The 19,493-nt window shown below is 54.6% G+C and overlaps 1 protein-coding gene across 2 annotated transcripts in view; it reads right to left on the reverse strand.

Moving 5' to 3' along the window:
• Positions 1 to 17,838, reverse strand: part of SCARB1 (scavenger receptor class B member 1) — a 63,541-nt gene extending 45,703 nt beyond the window's left edge. For both annotated transcript variants that reach the window (XM_066260818.1, XM_066260817.1), the window contains exon 1: positions 17,485 to 17,838. In XM_066260818.1, coding sequence (XP_066116915.1) covers positions 17,485 to 17,610 — 126 coding nt within the window. In that variant the 5' untranslated portion in view covers positions 17,611 to 17,838. The remainder of the gene's footprint in view (positions 1 to 17,484) is intronic.
• Positions 17,839 to 19,493: the final 1,655 nt, after the last annotated feature.

The raw sequence follows: 19,493 nt of genomic DNA on the forward strand, positions 1-19,493 counted from the left end.
TGAAGAAATGCAAGGCGACCTATACTCACGTCCAAAGCCGTGAAGAGGGTTCAGAGGAAGCCCCCGCCCCCAGAGTTCAAGGATATCTCTGATCTCAGCTGGACTCTGTCCCAGCCAGCCCCTGTCCTTTCTCCCTCCCTCCTCCAAGGACGCAGGTGGCCATGACTGCTGACGGTTTTGCTGCACTTATCTGGGCTCTCTGGCCACATATCACGGTTGTCGGTGCCCAAGGAGGCATGAGGTCAGTGACGTCAACCTTGGTGTCTTGCAGGAGAGAACGGTGAGGGCCAGTCTGCCCCCCACTAGGACAGCCTCCTCGCCCACGGCCATGGCCACCTCCACTCCCCTGCCCCAGGCCACACTGGGTTTGCCACCCGCCCTGTGCCAGGTTCCTCGAACATGTCTTTTATCGCCACCCACACCACCAGGAGTGGGCCACGCTCACAGCACTTTGCTCACTGAATCCTCCCACGACCGCTCCACAAAGTGGACACACTAACATCATCCCACCTTACAGACAGGGAAACTGAGGCTCGGGGAAATTAGGCCGCTGCCCACGTATGGGTAGAACTTGGGGCTGTTTCCTTTTTTTTTTTTTTTTTAATTTTTAATGTATTTATTAACCTTTAGAGAGAAAGAGAAGGGGGAGGGGTAGAAAGAGAGAGAGAGACGTGGATTCATGGTTCCTCCCATTTATGCACTCATTGGTTGACTTCTGTATGTGCCCTGTCGGGGGATCGAACCCGTAACCTTGGCACGTCAGGGCGACCCTCGAACCAACTAAGCTACTCGACCAGGGCTTGGGGCTGTTTTCTTCATTCGCAGCTTATACGGCCATGTATACTGCTCACAAACATTAGGGGATATTTCAAAATGAATATGAAGCTATAAAATATCCCCTAATGTTTGTGAGCAGAATAGGTTAAAGATAATAATTACTATAATAGATGGTATTCTTTAAATGCTTTTCATCAATACCTCCCTTGACCAGGTAAAAGAACAGGTGCTATCCCAGATGAGGAAAATGAGGCAGCAGGTGGTACAACGGGCCGGAGGCCTCAGATGTCTCCCAAAGGCCTGGATCTCCTCTGCAAACTCCTCCACGACCCGGGACCCCAGACAGCCTCCACGAACACACTCTAAATTCAGTCCCCCAGAAGAAGACGTGATTGACATCCACACCACCCCCGGCTGCCGGAGCGCCAGCAGCGTCCGCTCGCTTCCCATAGCAACCGTTCCACCCGCACAGCAACCTCGGGGAGGCTGGCTTCTTGCCTCTGAAATCATCCCCATTTTACAGATGAGCAAACTGAGGCCTGGAGCCGCCACCACACTTGCTAACGGCTGGAAAGCACCCCTAAAGAACCGAGCTCATTTAAGGGGGCCATCCCTGGCTGCCAGCTGCCAGACAGATCTTCCAAACTGTCACGAAATCTAGATTTGGATGTAAATCTGCTCATTTAAATGCAGGCGACCAATTTGATTTTTTGTTTGTTTGTTTTAATAATGGCCACATGGGCCACACAGAACACCTCTGCAGTCAGATCTGGGTCTGTGAGTGGCTGGGCCACAACCTTGGGACAAAAATGGGGCAAAACCCAGGCTCTGCTTTTACCACCAGCTGTGTGACCTCTGGCAGGTGCCTCAAACTCTCTGAGGCTCCACGCCCCCACCTGGAACACAAGCATAACCGCACCTCGAAGGTGGGCTATGAGGATCCTGTGCCACACACAGCCTGGTTCCTACACACAGTAGGTGCTCAATCAATGGCAGCTTCCTTTCTGTAGGGGTTGAGTGGTAGCCTCTCCAAAGATATTGTCCACCTAGAACCTATAAATGTGACCTTATTTGGAAAAAGGGTCTTTGCAGATGTAATTAAGATTTTTTTTTTTTTAAGATGAGAGGAGGGGAGATAGTGATGCACTCTGACCAGGATCCATCTGGCAACCCTGTCTGGGGCTGATGGGGCTGATGCTCAAGTACCAAGCTATTTTTAGTGCCTGAAACTGAAGTGCTCCAACAGAGCTATCCTTAGTGCCTGGGGCCATGCTCAACCTAATCAAGCCACTGGCTGCAGGAGAGGAAGCGGGAGAGAGGGAGGGATGGAGAAGCAGAAGATCACGTCTCCTGTGTGCCCTGACTGGGAATCAAACCTAGGACATCCATACGCCAGGCCAATGCCCTATCCACTGAGTCGCTGGCCAGGGCCTAATCAAGGATCTTAAAATGAGATGACTGTGGATTGCTCGGTGGGCCCTACGTCCAATGATAAGTGTCCTTATAAAAGAAAAGAAGGCACAGAGTAGATGACCATGTGGGAACAGAGGCAAAGATCAGAGTGATGGGGCCACCAGCCGAGGGAAACTGGGAGCCACCAGAGGCCAGAAGCAATGAGGCAGGAGCCTCCCCTGCAACCTCTGGAGGGAGCACAGCCCCACTGACACCTCGTCGGACCTCAGACCTCCTGGACGGAGAGCGAATACATTCTGTTGTTCCAAACCAGCCCGTCTGTGATGCCGTTATGACGGCCCACCCCAGGAGACTACTGCACTCCCTGTGAAAGACCCAGAAGACACACAGGTGTGACCAGAAGGAAGGTGTCTCTACAGTGGACCCCAGCCTGCAGTCTTCTTTCGGGGCCTCCCGGGGACTGATCGCCCCTGGCCCTCCTCCCAGCTCTGGTGGCGAGCGGTGCCGTGCAGACAGGCACACAGGGAGGCCCCCCAGCCCACCCGCACGAGGGTAACTTATGTGTTCAGAACGAGACCTCCCAGATCCGGCCACTGTGCCAACCCAAGGTGGGGACAGGCACGAGAGACGTGGGCCGTGTGTCCGGGGAGGGGGAGGTCCTGGCCCCTGTGGACACAAGCACTGTTTCTCAGGAGGACACTGTTAACCATGCTACCTTTTGGGCAAGGCACCGCTGAGGGGCGAGAGAGTGGTGACTTTTCATGTTGTGCCTTTTTTTTTGGAGATTATACTCTTTTGTATACTTTCGTGTTTTTTTTCATTGTACTTTATTTTACTTTCCTTATCTTATTTTTGATACCAGCAGGGGCTTATTAGGAGGGAGCTGGCCCATGCTGAGCACATCCGGTCAGTCCAGCTGTCACAAGTGACGTGACCATCTGAGGCCACTCTGACCTTCTATGTGTGAAAGCTGAGAAAACTGGCCCCGTTTGCAGAAGAGGAAATTGGTTTTTAGAAGAAAATCAAGTTCCCAGGGAACTCAAGCACCAGGGGTCCGGCTGTGTGCACTCAGAGTCCTGTTGGTCTGAGGGTCTGCCACACACGTGGCAGGGGGTGGAAACAGTGTCCCCAAAATTCATGTCCACCTGGAACCTCAGAATGTGACCTTATCTGAAAACAGTGTCTTTGTAGATGTAATTAGTTAAATATCTCAAGATGAGGTCATCCCGGATTTAGAAGAGGCCCTGAACCCAATGACAGATGTTGTCCTTATAAGAAGAAAAAGAGGACACAGAGAATCACAGAGGGGACAGCCGTGTGAAGACAGGGCCCTAGGACATTAATACCCATGTATAGTTACACAGCAAGGTGGCCACATCAATCGCTAGAGGGTCAGCCACATTCTTGCCCCATCCCAACAAGTGCTGATCTCTCACTGAGCCTTCTCAACAGAAAGGAAACTCACATCCTCTGTCCTCTCCTTGCCTCTGATCTTGGTCATGGGGGCCAGAGATTTCTCATTAGACCAAGCACGAGGCCTGGGGTCTCTCCCTGGATTGCTGTGACTCCCAACAAGACTCTCAAACTCTCTGAGTCTTGGAACCCTGCCGACTGCCAAAACTGACTGACAAAAGGAAAAAGGCTCAAACTCACAACTCAGAAATGCAAATCAACACCAAAACACACCAGACACACACCTATTGCAACCGCAGACATTCTAGAAGGCCAGATGGTACTGGGCTGGAGCAGACGTGGGAGGAAATGTCAACAGCCCTCCGGAAGGCATGTTTAATGAAACGCACCCCACCTCCGTGTCCTACGACCCAGCACTTCCATCCCCAGCACATCCCAAGGAAACCCTGAGGACTGTCAGGTGGAAGGCTCCGAGAAGTTTGCTGTTTGTGGAGGCAGCGTGAACGGTACCAGGTGCCCATCATGAAGGGAGTAAATAAAACATGTGAACTTAGAAATCCAGGCAGCAGCAAGAAGCACCGAGCCAGGTACACACACAGGACGAGGGTCAACTTCAAAGAGCAAGGCCCGAGACAAGCAGGCCGCAGGGCAGGAGTCTGGCCCTGAGCAGAGGCAGCTCTCGCCCCAGGCCACCCAGCCGCTGGGGTGCTGCCCAGCCACACCCAGCTCACAGCACACGCCACCTCCGAGCCCGCGTGATCCTCACCTCACCCCTGTGGGAATGTGTTGGTTTGTCCCAGTTTATAGGACCCACAACAAAGCCCAGAGACTTGAGGAACTGACCCAACGTCCCAGAGCGAACAGGAGGCAGAGCAGGGATTCGACCCCATGCCCGCCTAGCTCCAGACTGGGCGCTCGTCCTCCGTCCTGCGTACAGGCTCCCAGCAGTGCGTGCCCACCCAGGGGAAGAAGAAGAGGAAAGAGGAGACCGTGGAAAGCTGGTGTTCAAACGGCCGTGCGTGCACGTGTGGCCACAGCAGCACCGTCCACGATCACCGAAAGGCACAAACGGCCCACATCCCTCAAGTGACAGACAGACAAACAGAACGTGGTCTGTCCCTACAATGGTTACAACACAGCCATGGAAAGGAACAAGGCACCTGCTACCATGTGGATGAACCTTGAGAACGTGACGCTAGTGAGAGAAGCCAGACACAGAGGGCCACATGGTGTGTGACTGCGTGTATATAAAGTATCAGATCCACAGAGACAGTCACAGGTGGCTGGGGGGGGATGGGCAGTGACTGCTAAGGGAAGGGGGGTTTCACTCTGGAGCGGCAGAAATGTTCTGGAACTAGAGAGAGGTGTCGGCTGCACAACACCGTGAAGGGGCTAAGGGCCGCTGAACTGGCCGCTAGAAGAAGCTTGACATTATGTCATGCGAACTTCACCTCTATAGGTTATGAACTAAAAAGCTGAGGACAGGGCTGAAAACCGTGCAGCCATCTGGAGCACAGCCTGGCCCTTCCGGGTGAAGGTGAGGACGCACACGCCCAGACCAGCACTGCCATCCTACATGCGGCCCTAGGGTGTGACTCGAGGGTGCACACTCAGGGGCCCCGGGGCCGACCGACAGCGTTCATAACCCAGAACCTGGAGATGCTGACAGCCAGCATGACTAGGACGGATCAACTGTGACTGCCCCGTGGAATATTATACTGCCACGAAAGTGGGGTGCAAAATAATGGAAAGCCAGAAAAAGGAAACAAACAAACAACAACACGGGATATGTGTCTTACACGTCCAGGCTGGGTCGCTGTAACAACACCACAGACTGGGCGGCTCGGAAACAACAGACGTTTATTTCTCACAGTCAGGAGGTTGGAAGTCTGGGATCAGGATGAGGTGGTCCGGTGAGGGGCCTCTGCCTGGTCTCGGGCTTCTCGACATCTCCTCCCACTGCAGAACGGGCAAAGGAGCTCTGTGGGGTCCCTTTCATTAGGACACTGTCCCATCCGTAACCCTTGTCTCCCCCCCCCCCGTGTGACCACATCGCCTCCCAAAGGCCCCGCCTCCTAATAACCATCCCCTTGGAGATCTGGTTTTTCAGCATATGAATTTGGGGGGCACACATTCAGACCACAGCTATGACATTCCATTCAAGTCAAGTTCAGAATCAGATGAAACTAACTCAGCGTGTGGGAGTGTAGATGCGGGGGTGGGGTAGGCGGAGGGGGTTAACACCACAAAAACCAGAGCCAGCTGAGACCCACATCTCTTCCTCTGCAGTGACTTCCAGGGGGCGGGTGAGGTTCCGCCCTTTTGCCAGGGCGCGACCACATGGGTGTCTGTTTTAGTTATCGATTGACTTGCACGTGTCTTGGGTGCAGCCCTGGACGTGCCTTCAGGGAAATGTTCAATGATGGTAAGTACGTCACAATAAAAAGAAATTAAAGACTCTGAGTGGCTCCTGCGAGGTGGGGGCTACAGCAGGTGGAATGGAGGGAGGGGGGAACTTGGGCACAGATGGGTCAGAGAGGCCCCTTCAAGGTGCCCAGGGGTTCAGGCTGCAGCTGGTGAGCTGAGGAAAGCCAGCATGACCTCCACTACCCCCCCACACACACACACACATACATGGAGGCCAGTGATCAGGCACAAGAATTCCTGCAAAGCTCAGAGGAACTGGTAGGGGGAGGCGAGAAGCCTCTATGTGCCACTCACCAGACGGACCCTGGCACCCCGGGCCCCGGCACCCTTCCAGCCCAGAAGATGAGGCGGGCATTGACCCGGCCTGCACCCCGTCCCGCTTCTTCGGCGCTGGGTTAATCCCCAGACAAGAGGACTGAGTGGGTGCGTCCAAGGGCTTCGACGAATGGCCGGCCGGGGACAGGGGTGGGGGGTGGGGACAGAGGGAGGCTGCCAGGCCGGTGGGGGGGGGGAGTCCAGATGCCCACCCCAACTCAGCCAGGGCAGCTCTCTCCCATGTGACTCGCACAAGGAGACTTTTGTGTGGGAATGTCATTAGAAAACATGCACTCATGAGGGAGGGGAGGAAGGAAGACAAAGCACTGCTAGAACAGGTGCTGTTCGGACAGGAAGGGAAGGTAGACATAAACCCAGTGTGAGATCAAAGCAGGGATTGCCACGGACCTCCCTGAGCATGACCATGATCTGTGTCAGGATGTCTGCAAGCAAGGGACAGAGACAGAGAGAGACAGTGACAGACATCGGCACAGAGAAAGAGAGATGGAGAAAGCTATAAACACAGAGATGGACAGACAGATGGACACAGCAAGCACATGCGGCAAACGGGGAATGACCCATGAACCTGGGGAGAGGGCAGCCCTGCTCTTACGATTTTCCCACAATGCCGTTTTCAGACTCAAAGCTTGAGGTTTGGGATGAGGGCACGCGGCTGCTTTGGGAGAGTTGTATGGGTCTGTAGCTCCCTCGTGGGAATGGCTGTGGGAGAGTCACAGCCAGCTGGCCCGTCAGGGCACCCAGGTGACTGGAGGAGATGAACTGAGACAAGCAAGGGGCAGGAAGTGGGCAGGTAGGGTCCCACGTCAGGCCAGCCTCCCACATGTAGTGTTTGTATGTCTGCAATAACAGACGGTGCGACAGACACGGACGTGACACCTGCCAAGAGGTCCTTCTGGGTGCTCCGACATGCCAACTCCTCCCCCTTCATAAGAGCCCTACACAGCAGGTCCCTTTTATGAATCCCCCTGTCAGAGGGGAAACGGGGCACAAAGAGGTTAAGTCACTTGCCGAAGACACACAGCAGCTGGGAAGCGGCAGAACCAGGATTTGAACCCGGGCTAGTTCTCAGGTCTACCTAAGCTCCTGGATGCCAAAAACCCTGGCCCCAGGGCCGGAGAGAAGCCTGGGGACTTGAGGACTCACTCACACCCAACCTCGATGGTGACAAGACAGAGCCGCCTCCTCGCACCGTCTTCCTGCTCCCCACGTCCCACTCTGCCCCCACACCTCTCGCCCAGGAGGAGTGTTCGTGCATGCACCCGGGGCACTCTCTCAGCTGCTCTCACAGAGGGAGCTGCCCAGGTGGGCCCCTCTCTGCCACTCCCTGCCACATGTCCTACGTAAAGAAGGGTGTGCCCTGGGATTTGGGGCAAGGGCCAGCAGGCAAGCAGGCAGGCCCGCAGCCACTCGATCAGGACTGTTGCTGATAGGTGTGCTGGGTCACAATGCAGAATATACCTGCTGCTGGCTGACTCCAGAGCAACTCCTCCACATATGTACCTGAGTGGTTCTGCTCAAGGCCAGAGTCTCAGGTTCATCCCTGCCCCCACCCCGGACACACCCCTCGGTGGCAGACAAAGCCTGAACTTTGGCACACCCCAGCCCTCACACCTCTCCCAAGTTTCTAGAAAACACCCCCCCTTCCCAGTCCTGCCAGTGGGCTGTGGGTGGTCTGGGTGACAAGCGCTGGTTAATGACCTGCTCCTGCAATGACTCGGCCTCTTCCAAGTCCTGCTCTGCAGGCCCATCTGGCCTCCACCTCGTATCCCTCCCACCTCACAACCCCCTCCCCCTGCTTAACAGTATGCCCTGCGTCACCCAATGTTAATTAATTTGCTCCGTGGTCTGCTCCCTCTGGGCTTCGGTTTCCCCCAAGGGAAAAATAAAAGAGGGCACTGAGTTAAACCCAAGTTCTAAATCGAACCCATCTGAGAGTTTGTGAAACCTTCCCTGATAAAAGCAATTAGCTACCGCCTCCTCAAGAGGTCTTGGATAGAGCCAAACAAAATAATCTCTAATACTGCAGAGCAAGAGTCACTGAGGAGATGTGAGAACATAAAGTGGGGAAACAATTTTGGAGCAAAGGGTCCGTCAACCCTTCTTATGGCTTGTCACCCTTTCCTACTTCTGTTAACATAAAGCAGGAACCAAGCATAAGAGCCAGGGAAGAAGCACTCCAGGGAGAAAGACAAGCTTGTGCAAAGGCCCTGAGGTAGTAAAGAACATGGTGTGTTGGAGGAAAAGGCCTGTTAGGTACCTATAGGCCGTGGGGCCAGATGGGTTTTATATCACATGCAAGGTTTTAACTGGGGTCGTGAAAAGTTCCAATCTGCATTTTTAAATTTTTTTTCCATTGATTTGAGAGAGAGAGAGAGAGAGAGAGAGAGAAAGAGAGAAAGGGAGACAGAAGAAGGGGGAAAGGGAGAGAGAGAGAGAACGAGAGAAGCATCAACTCATTGTTCCACTTGGCCGTTCCATTCTTTAGTAGTGCACTCATTGATTGCTTCTCATGCATGCCCTGACCAGAGATCAAACCCGTGACATTAGCGTGCAGGGTGAACACTCTATTCACTGAGCGAGCCCCCTGGCCAGGGCCCAAGCCACACTTTTAAAAAAGCATGCTCGCTACAGCAGGGAGAACTGACTGCCGGGTGGTCAGCTGGTGAGAAGCAGGGCCCCCGGGTCTGGAGCAGGGCCCCGTGCAGGGGGGAGAAAGAAGCCAGGCCCCACGTCCCAGCACCGGACCACAATCTGCCACTCGTCACGAACCAGCCTTGTCTTCTAAACGCCCATCAATCAATATTTGAGAGCCGACAATTACGTGCTAGGCATCTTTCCAGGAGCTTGGGACACAGCAACAAACAAAACCGAGGTCCCTGTCCTCACAGGCCCCCCGTCCTCACAGGGAGAAATAGACGATAAACAATCAACGCGATGCACAGGTCAAGTACGCGTTATCTCCACTGGCGACAAGGCCACAGGAAAAAAAAAACACATACAAAAAGGCAGCAAGGTGGGTTCAGAGCACAGGGGATACGGGGAGGGAACTGGCAACATTATAAAAGGGAGGTTGGGGTGGGAGCTTCGGAGAGCAAGTGAGATGTGAAGAGAGGCCTCAAGGTGGTGGGACAGGACACAGACCGGGAAGAGTGGTGGGCAGAGGGGACAGCTGAGCAAGGGCTGGACAGTGTGCAAAGGGCAGGGAAAGGCCAACAGGGGACAGGGCGGACCCCTTTGTTTCTGTGCCGGGACAACCTGACCGGGGAGACAGGTGGCCGCAGGGAGACTGCAGGAACCCCTGGTGAGAGCTGTGGATGCCGCAGATCAAGGTGATGGCCACAGCAGAGTGGCCAGAAGTGGCTGGACTCCGGACATGAGTTGAAGGTGAAGCTTCAAATCCTCCTGATGGTTCAACACGAGAAGCAGAGCAGAGAGAGTCAAGGCTGAGCCCCAGACGTTCGGCCCGGGGAAGCTGGAGAACGGAGCTCCAGCTGAGATGGGACGCAGGCAGGACACCGGCCGGCCAGCCAGCCAGCCAGCCAGCCGGAGGGACGGGGCCACGAGGCAGCGAGGAGGAGTCGGGCCTTGCCCAGGGCGAGCTGCCTTTGAACACCCAGTTGAGATACGGAGTTGGCCGTTGGAATTCAGGGGAAAGGTGTGGGGCCCAGGATGCCGCTTCGGAAGTAGCCAGGGCAAAGATGGCGTGTAAGAGTGCTCCCGGGCTGAGCTCACCGGGGACGGCGTGACCACACAGAGGGCATCGGGGCCCTGAGACATCCCCGTGCCCAGAGGTCAGGGAGACAGACAAAGGAGACCCCGAGCAGCCGGCCAGAGGGGCAGGAGGAACAGGTCAAGTGTCTCAAGAGTCCTCTAAAAGCGTCAGAAAAGGTGGAAGGAACCTCGCTCAGAATGCCAGGAAGCGCACAAGGGTCAGGCCACTCCTGTTCCTTCCCCTCCCAGGAGGAGCTAATGGCGAACAGGAAGAAACAGTGGGGTGAGGAAGGAGGGGCAAGAACATGAAGACAGTGTGCCCGGGCCTCGGGGGTCCTGGGCCTCTGGGTCCAGGGAGGCTCTGGGCACAATGACAGCCACAAACCAGGACCAAATCACTCCAACAGCCAACTATCTACATCACCAGCTCCCATGCTCTCTGAGGCCCCAAAGCCAGAAATGAACTTTTTTGTGCCGTTTTGTTTCTCTTTGTATTTCGGCTCCGCCGGCCACTCCCAGGGCCAGTGAAGGCCAAGGTTGCCCTTGAAGGAGAAGGAGGGACATGAGCTACATAAAGGGTCTTGTCCTTTTGTTGTGTCTTGTTGTGCTTTTTGGCTGAGCTGTCTAGTTGAATTCTCTGCATAGTAAATGTGTTTCTGGGCTGAAGCTGCTAGATCCTCACGGCGAGGACGGCCGGGGGCAGCACGCCTCTGACCCAAACCCTCTAATTCTAAGGCTGGGAGAGTCCATCAGTCCCAGCTTTGGGGCAGAAGCCAGCCTTCGGGGGGGGGGCGGCTTATGATTCCCAGGGGTCCCTCTTCCACTGACCGAGGAGATGGGAACAGCCTTTGGGGCACTAATGACCGGCAATGGGCCCCACAGGTGTAGACGGAGCAGACACGCCTGCGCTGTAACATGTCCTAGAAAACTCCTCACAGAGGGAGCCCTCCGCAGCAGCCCCCGGCGCCCGGCCTGCTCCAAGTTAAAGGTCAGAGCGAGAGAGTTCCAGGTAGCTGGGTTTAGCCAACGAGTTCTAGATAATCAGGGGATCACCCAACAGGAGCCCAGAGAGTGCTAGTCATCCCAGGAAGCACAAGGCAACTTTTCCTGGAATGAGACGCACCAGCCCTGGGAAGGTCCAAGTGGGGTACACCACCATGGGTGTGCACACACAGCCCAACACATGGAAATGTGTCAACACACGTGTCCATGTGTGCCCCATATGTGATCAGACATGCCAGCATGCAGCCCTGTTAACATGTGTGTGTATGTGTCCACAATGTGACCATACATACCAACGTGGTCCATATTAACATGTGTATACACATGTGCAACCATACAGCCACATGCAAGGCACACATTGCCACATGGGATACACATGAGCCCATGCCTGCAAACACACATGGGCTCGTGTATGCCATGTTGCCACATATGGGCACATATCAACATGTGTATATGCATACCCACATACACAATACAGAGACACGTGTTGTGTACCTGTTGACACATGTCAACACGTGTGTACATGCTTCAGCATGTGGTCACACATAGGCATATACCTATGCACATACTCACACGGATTCACAGTTCACCCAGTCATGCATGTACAACTGGCACACGTGTGCATGCACCAACACTCATGTGTGCACAGTCTGCATGTGGGTACACACATAAACACATACGTGTGCATGCACATGCCCTCGTGAAGCCAGAGAGAAGCAAATCTGCCAGGAGCAGAGCAGGAAACAAAAATAAACCTGACGGAGGGACACTAAAAATAAGCAGTGTTTTCAGCTGTCGCCATGGAGCAAATTGATGTGGCCCTCGCATGGCCTGCAGGGACAGGTAGGAAAGAGGGAGAAAACAGCAGAGTTGGAGCCAACGGAACTGGACCGCCCCCAGAAGGGAGCACGCCCATCCATGGCCAGATCCGCTCTCTGCCTCCACTGGAAGCGGCCAGATGCAGGGCCTGCAGGGCACAGCTTGTGAGCGTCCAGGCTGCAGCGCAGTCAGTCTGGCTCCGAGAGGCCCTCCAAGATTTGACCTCGAGGCTTTCTGGAGCCCAGATGCACAGAAGTGGCTGGTCAGGCCCTGCAGGGTGAACAAGAGCCCGGCGCCGCCTGGCCGCAACCACAGGCTCAGAAAAGGCGGCCCTCCCCAGCTTCCCTCGGCATCTGCAGGTCTAGAACACATCCTGGCAGGGAGCTGTCAGGAGGCGCTCCGTACCAGAACTTTTGGAGGAGGCGATCCTAAAGAGAAAAGCCTGGCGTGAACCCCGCTCCCCACTGGCCCTGCAGGGAAAGGAAAAGGGGAGGTGAGCCTGGGCAGTGAATACAGGGCGCCCTGCCCTGCCACGAACATCAAGTCAAGCTGCGTGGAATGACAGAGGAGGGAGGACAGGGTCTCCCCAGGCCCCCCAATGGACATGCTGGTTCTGCCACTTCCGCTGTGTGACCTGGGACAAGCGACTTCACAAGTTCCCATTTCCCTTTCCCTCAATACAACAGAGGCAACAGTAGCTGTTCACGCACTAAACAAAATAAATTAACACATGCAAGACACTGAAAACAGTGCCTGGCATGAGTGCCCATCACCGTTATCTATCATTAACCCTCACCTTTTAACTGACGGGCAGAGATTTGCCAAAGGGCGCGAAGCAACAGAGGCTGGAAGAGGTGGTGGGCAAAACACCCGAGGCTGGTTCTGACCTAAACACCAAGTTAAAGACAGCAGGGGGGACTCAGCTTCCCTCCTAGACAGGGGAGAAGGCCACAGGGCCCATTGCCACACACACTGGCCTGGTGAAAGAGTCCCCTCCCCTGTGGCCCAGCTGCAGGGGGGGGGCTTGTCTGGTGGACCAGAGACACACCGTAACTCAAATATGTACCCCCAGGGACCTGGACTGTGCCTTCATTGTCTACTCAAATACAACGGGCCGCACATGGCAGGCTCAGTTCTGCGTGGTGGATACAAAAGTCCCACCCTCCCTGGGTCTGCCTCCAGGATATTTTCTCTCTCACAGACAGACAGACACACACACGCACACACACACACACACCACAGAAAGGTCACCTGAAGCAAATGACTGTCCTTTCTTTTTTTAAGTAAGAGGAGGGGAGATCGAGAGACAGACTCCCACATGCACCCCGACCAGGATCCACCTGGCAATCCCCATACGGGGCCATGCTCGAGTACCAAGCTATTGTTAGCACCTGAAGCCGCCACTGGGACCAGCTGAGCTATCCTCAGTGCCTGGGGCTGACGCTTGAACTAATCGAGCCACTGGCTGTGAGAGGAGAAAAGGGAGAAAAGGAGGAGAGGGAAGTGTGGAGAAGCAGATGGTTGCTTCTCCTGTGTGCCCTGACCGAGGATCAAAAACAGGACATCCACATGCCCGGCAGATGCTCTATCCACTGAACCAACCAGCCAGGGTCACAAATGACTATTTTAAGCTTCTGCTTCCCAACTGTTGATAATGACCAGACAGACGTATGTCACAGAATTCTCCCAGAACTAAAGGAGATGATAGTCACAGAGAGTCTCAGAACATTGCCCAGCACACATGGTACGTGAATATGTTCCTTGGGCCCTTGGGTCTGAACACGTCTCATCAGTTCTGCCCACAGGAGGAAAAGAGAGGAAACGATTTTCACCTCTTCCCAAACCTTCTCCTAGAGACCTCAGGACAGGGCTCCACTGCGTCTCTCTTGTGTTTGGATCTAATCCATTTGGCCATTCTTTGGGGAGAGCTATGGATTCACTACTGATTTCTAATTAAATGCAGAATATACAAAAACATTCCTTTTGTTTAAAAAATAAAGTAGGAGTGGTCTGGCCAGATAGCTCAGTTGGTTAGAACATGTCCAGAAGTTGCCAGTTCAATCCCCAATCAGGGCATATACAGTAACAGATCGTTGTTCTTGTCTATTTCTTCTGCCTAAAATCAATTTTTAAAAATGTGTGTGTGTGTTTTTTTTAAAGTAGGGCTATTACAGATACAGTGTAAGTTGACTTGGGCCACATTCCCATCTCCCTCCCTGCCTTGAGAGCAACCACTTTTGTCAGTCTGGTGCGTGCCCTTCCATACCTTTTTCTGAGCTGTTACATGCATTGATAGTAATCCATTGAAAATACAGAATGTTGTTTTGTGGAGTTGCTTTAAAAATAAATAAACAGCACCAGAGCTTTTCTCAATTAGACATGTGTTTTCTGTGGACCTACCCGTGGCTAAACTGCTTATCTATCTGGTTCCTTCTTTCTGCCTTTTGCTGAGAAGTCCACCAAATGGAGAGCTCCCATTTTATTTCCCAGGATCCAGATCTGGTGATTAGAGCTCCTGCCCAACACTGGCCATAGTTTTGTCAACCCAGCGGGTGGCTGGCCTCTGCTCTGCCTCAGTTTCCTCATCTGCAGGAAGGATGAACACCACCACACCTCCGCCTCTTTCACAAGGCTCCGATGGGATTCAAATGAGCGAGACAGCGCATCCAGGACATTGCCACACACACGAAGCCGCCTCCCTCTGTACCTTACTAGTCTCGCCGGGAGGCATGCTAGACCCGATCCCTGTCTAAAAGGTGAAGTAACCCGCCTGAGGGTCCCCCCCACACCGCCCCAGCAGTCTGGAACAAGGCCCAGCTGGGTCTGCAACCCCAGGCTCTGGGAACTGACTGCGGCTGCCAAACCGCACGCCCCTACTCAACCCCACCCGCAGCCAGGGAAACGGAACGCAAGCCCACCACAGGGCCCAACAAAACACACGGTGATAATACTGCGCGATCTCCGCGACCTGGGGGAAGTGGCTGCTTTCACACTGTTGGTGGAAGTGTAAACCCAGACGGTGCGTCTGTTTGTGACAAAGAACAGTATCAGCCAGTAGAGAAATGGGTAAAGAATTCAGTGTCCATTCAAAGGAATGGCAGGAATCAGTGAGGGGAAAAAACAAACAAACAGAAACCTGGGATAGATGTGTATGTTCTGACATGGAAAAAAGCTTCAAGCTATTATCAGTGACTTAAAAGGCATGCTGTGGGAAATCTGTACATGGTATACAGTTCAGCTTACGTGAAAAAGTATATATATACTGCTCACAAACATTAGGGGATATTTCGAAATGAATATGAAGCGATCAAATATCCCCTAATTCTTGTGAGCCATATACGTTAACGTGTCTGAGTAAAGGCTGGTGATGTATATGATGGTAAAAGTCTAGAAAGAGATATGTCAAGGACAGGTCTTCTGAAGAGGGGAAACAAAATAAGGGAACCTTTTTTTTTTCTCCATATGAATTTAAAAAACAAGTCAAGTAGCCAGAAACATAAAAGCCTCCCATTCAAGTTGCACATGGACATACATAGCCAAAGAAAACACCCATGGGCCACCCCTCCCTCTTCTAGCGTCCCACTGGCTAGGTCCCCTGAACACTGGCATCCTTCTTCCTGGGGAAGGCACTTGGCTGGGTCTCAGGGGGGCTGTCCAAGAAGTGGCTGAAAGGGGCAGGGCTTGCCTTCCTGCCTTCACACCACTAAGCCCCAAACCAATCGCCTTTGAGATAGTCACGCAGGGTAAGTGGGTGGCTCTCTCTCAACTCTAAGCCCAGAAATCCTAGCCGCAGGGCAGGGACAGCTGAGCACGATGGTGCTGTCCCTTTGGAAGCCCAGAGAGGGGGAGAAATATTAGGTGGTGCGTGTACAGTATACACACATACACATAAATGTGCGTGCGCGCGCATGCACACACACACACACACAACACAGAACTGACGTCTTTCACCTGATCTACAGCCATAGGAAGAAAACCCTCTGAAAGAAGCCCAAGAATGACTGGGCAGACAAACTTTCTCATAGGCTTTATATAAGTCCCACCCACCCACCCCACACTCCCCCAAGCAAGATGCTCAACATGCTTCCACCACCTGAGTGACAATTCTCTCCAGGGTGCACACGGCACAGAAACTGCAGAATCGGCGGGAGTCTACAGAAGGCTTTCACTGAGATAAAAGTTCTCAGTTAACTTTGAAAAGTGTGAAAGACATACACCCCTTGGCCGCCGTGGGGGAGGAAAAAGTAACCCTTATGTTCTGAGGTTTCCCCATACACGTTTTACCCCGCCACCCCCAAAGGACAAAAAAAAAGAATACAAAGAGGAACTCCGTTTCCAGTTGTCATCAGACGGGATCTCAGTGCAATCAGATTGCAGGACTTAACAGGACAAGATTTGAAACCCCACCCTCCAAAAAAACAAGACAACGTATAGCCAAGATGACTCAGACAACAGTTCCCCAGAGACCTTGAGAAAAGCCTAACTTTGCCCCATCTTCAGAGCTGGCTGCGTCCCAAGAAGCGTCAGCCAGGTCTAAGCAGAGGAAGCCTTCACTCACTCATTCATTCATTCATTTCCCAAGCCTCCTGGGGCACAATGGGGGGGTACGGAATGTGGACAAGCCCCCATTCTTAAGAAACTCCCCGTAAAGAAGCAGGCAGAGGGGAAAAAAAAGAGAAGTCTACTAACGGGAAAGTGACAATATCCACCTCTCTGGCAGCTCCGTGTCTGGCTGGATCTGGGGCAAAGGTGAGCCTCTGTTTCCCCTCCCATACTGGTGCTGGCTCTGGCTTCAAAGCTTGGACCGCTTATAGCTTCCCAGGCCCTCGCTCAGGAACTCCAGACTCATTCAAACAGGTTTCTGCCCAGACACCCGGGGCAGAAGCAGACGGGCTGAAGGGCTGCCTGGCGGCCTTCATTTGCCTCCTCGGTTAAAAGGGCAGTGCTGTGTAAGTACGGTTCGGATCAGAGGAAAGCCGTCGGGGCTGTGGGCCCTCCAAGGAACCTGCTTTTTTACCCAGCCTCGCCGCTGCGTGAATCTGGGGAGAAAAGCTGCTTACCTTTCTTGATCTGTGTCAGGAAGGCAGTGTAGGGGGAGGGCCGTGCAAGGGAGGGCAGAGCAGCGCATTTCTGAAAAGGGGTTTCGATGGGGAGACCCGGCGGCAGAGACTGCTCTAGTGAGCACCTACTAGGCCTGGGGACCCATAGGAGTCTCTCGGAAGCACATGAATGTCGGGTTCTCGTCCTCGTGGGCTAGTGGGACCAGGCGAAGTGCAGCCCTCGTGTTAGCAGACACTGCCGTGAGCGTGTGAGCGCGCGCCTGGAGCCCTGAGGCAGCCCGCCACAACGCGATCACACTCCAGGACCAGACCGGCAGGCAGACTCCTAAGGGTGAGCTCAGGCTCCAAAGTGGTCTGTCATTCGGCCTCCCCCAACGCTAGCCTCCCGCGAAGCCCCCTGAGAAATCCCTTTGGCTCCCAACGTCAGCCTGGTTGGGGAGGGTACCCGGGAGGTGGGCAGCGGCCCCTCCTGAAGCGCTCCTCCGGGCCCAAGCCCTTCAGCCCCCAGCCGGCGCACCTCACCCACCTTGTGGACTTGCTGTTTGATGATGGAGGGCACCGCTACGATCATCACGCCTCCCAACACAATGCACAGTAGCCCGGTGAAGCCCAGCAACGCTGCCGTCCAGCGCGCTTTGGCGCGGCTGCCCATGTCTGCGCGCCCGGGTGCCCACGCGGCGCTCCCCGGGCTACGCGCCGAAATGGAACAGGGTCGGGAGCGGAGACGACAGAGGCGGCGACTCCGGGGACGTGGGCCGCAGGGGCACGGAGGGCGTCGGACGGCGGCGCACGGAGGAGCGGCCCGGCAGGTGGCCAGCGGTTTTATGCGCCATCGCGGGCGCCTCCGGACCGCCCCCTGGACACACAGGGCACCGGGAATCTGGCAGGCGCCTGCAGGCGGAAAGAGGGGCGGGGACTGGGGGGCGGCGGGCGTGTCCGGGGGCGGGGCGCGGATCGGACGGTCCGAGGGGGCGGGGTCGCCACGCCCCCACTTTCGTTTCCGCCCGGCGTCCCGCGTGCTACGGTGTTGGTTAGCCAGGCTGCCCTCCCCCTCCGTTTCCTTCTCTCCCCTCTCACTTCCACCTGCTCCCCGTTCACCCCTTCCCTGCCCACCTTCTCCCCCGCCATCTTCTCTCCCTGCTCTCTCCTGTCTCCCCTCCTCCCCCCTCCCCTCCTCCTTCCCCTTCTGGCCCCTGGCCCTCCTCCCCTCCCACTTCCCCTGTCGTGACCGTCATCATTGTTCACTTTTAGTAGGAGTTTCCCAACTCAAGCCGGAGCACCAGGGCCCCCCCTCCCCGGGCCTGTGCGACCTCATCTCCCCCCACACACACACCCCACACACACGCAGGCGCGGTCTCTTCCAGTCTCACTCTAACTCACAAGCCTAGGACTGCTGCCTCGGGGTCTTGTACACCCCTGGACTTGGAATTCTGTTCCCCTAGATATCTGCCCGGCTCCTTCCTCCTTGCCTGCTGGGCCACCTTATCAGGCCTTCCCCAGCCAGCCGGAGTAACATGGAAAAGCGCCAACTGTCCCAGCTCACCCCTCACCCCTTATCAGCGAGCAGCACCTGGCCGGGGTACACTTTTCATTTCTTCTTTACATTGAGACCATGGTCCCCAACAAGAATGCTGCGGGCAGAAGCTGGCCCCTGCCCTGTCCCCCAGCAGCTAGAACCCTGCCAGGAAGGGCACGCTTGCCCACCATGAACAAACCAACAAGTAGCCCTCTAGGTGCTGGGCCCTGAGCTAAGGGCCTTGCATACAATGGCTCCATATTACAGACACGGGAACAGATACACGGGGAGGTCAAGTCTGCACATCTAAGTTTCTGCTTTCTAATGAAGAGGTCATAGACAGTGAGAAAGTGGGCAAATGAAGGGTAACTAATTGCAGATAGTCAAGTGCTTTCTACAGGAAATGAAAACCAGTAGGGGCCTATTCTCCTGCAGTCTTACACCTGGCCTGCAGGCCTCCCCCTGCCCCCAGCCCCCCACTTGCATTGAGTTCTGGACCCCAGATGTAGGCCCATCCTCTCATTCTCTAGGTGAGGTCACTAGGAGGACAAAGGATTCCCCGGTTCCAGGGGGAAAGCAGGGCAGTGTCCCTAGGCCCTAGTTAAAGCAGGCCAGTCCCTGAGGCCTCAGAGCGAGGCCTTCTGAACTCTCAGTCAGCCCTGGAAGGGAAGGGCAGCAGGCACCATGTCCTACTGACCCTGGCCCCGGCCTTGAAGGTGGCAGCCCCAGAAGCAGGCCAAGGAGATGGAGGAGGAAGATAAGGCCTTTAAGCAGAAGCCAGAAAAGAAGAAATTCGTAGAGCTAGTGTGAAGGCTGCAGGGAAGGGCGCCCTGGCCACAGGTGGAATTAGAAATCTGGCAAAAATGTGAGCTGTTCCTTGTGCCTGAGGCAATGTGATTCTCAATTCATTCCTACTTTAACATCTGGATTCCTTGTTAGAACGCTTCTTGCTACCTATAGCTAGAATGAAGTGCTATTGTCCTGGAGCCTGTCATATATTTAAGAATAAACATTTGAGC

This window comes from Saccopteryx bilineata, chromosome 2, assembly GCF_036850765.1.
Source record: "Saccopteryx bilineata isolate mSacBil1 chromosome 2, mSacBil1_pri_phased_curated, whole genome shotgun sequence".
Classification (NCBI taxonomy): Eukaryota; Metazoa; Chordata; class Mammalia; order Chiroptera; family Emballonuridae; genus Saccopteryx; species Saccopteryx bilineata.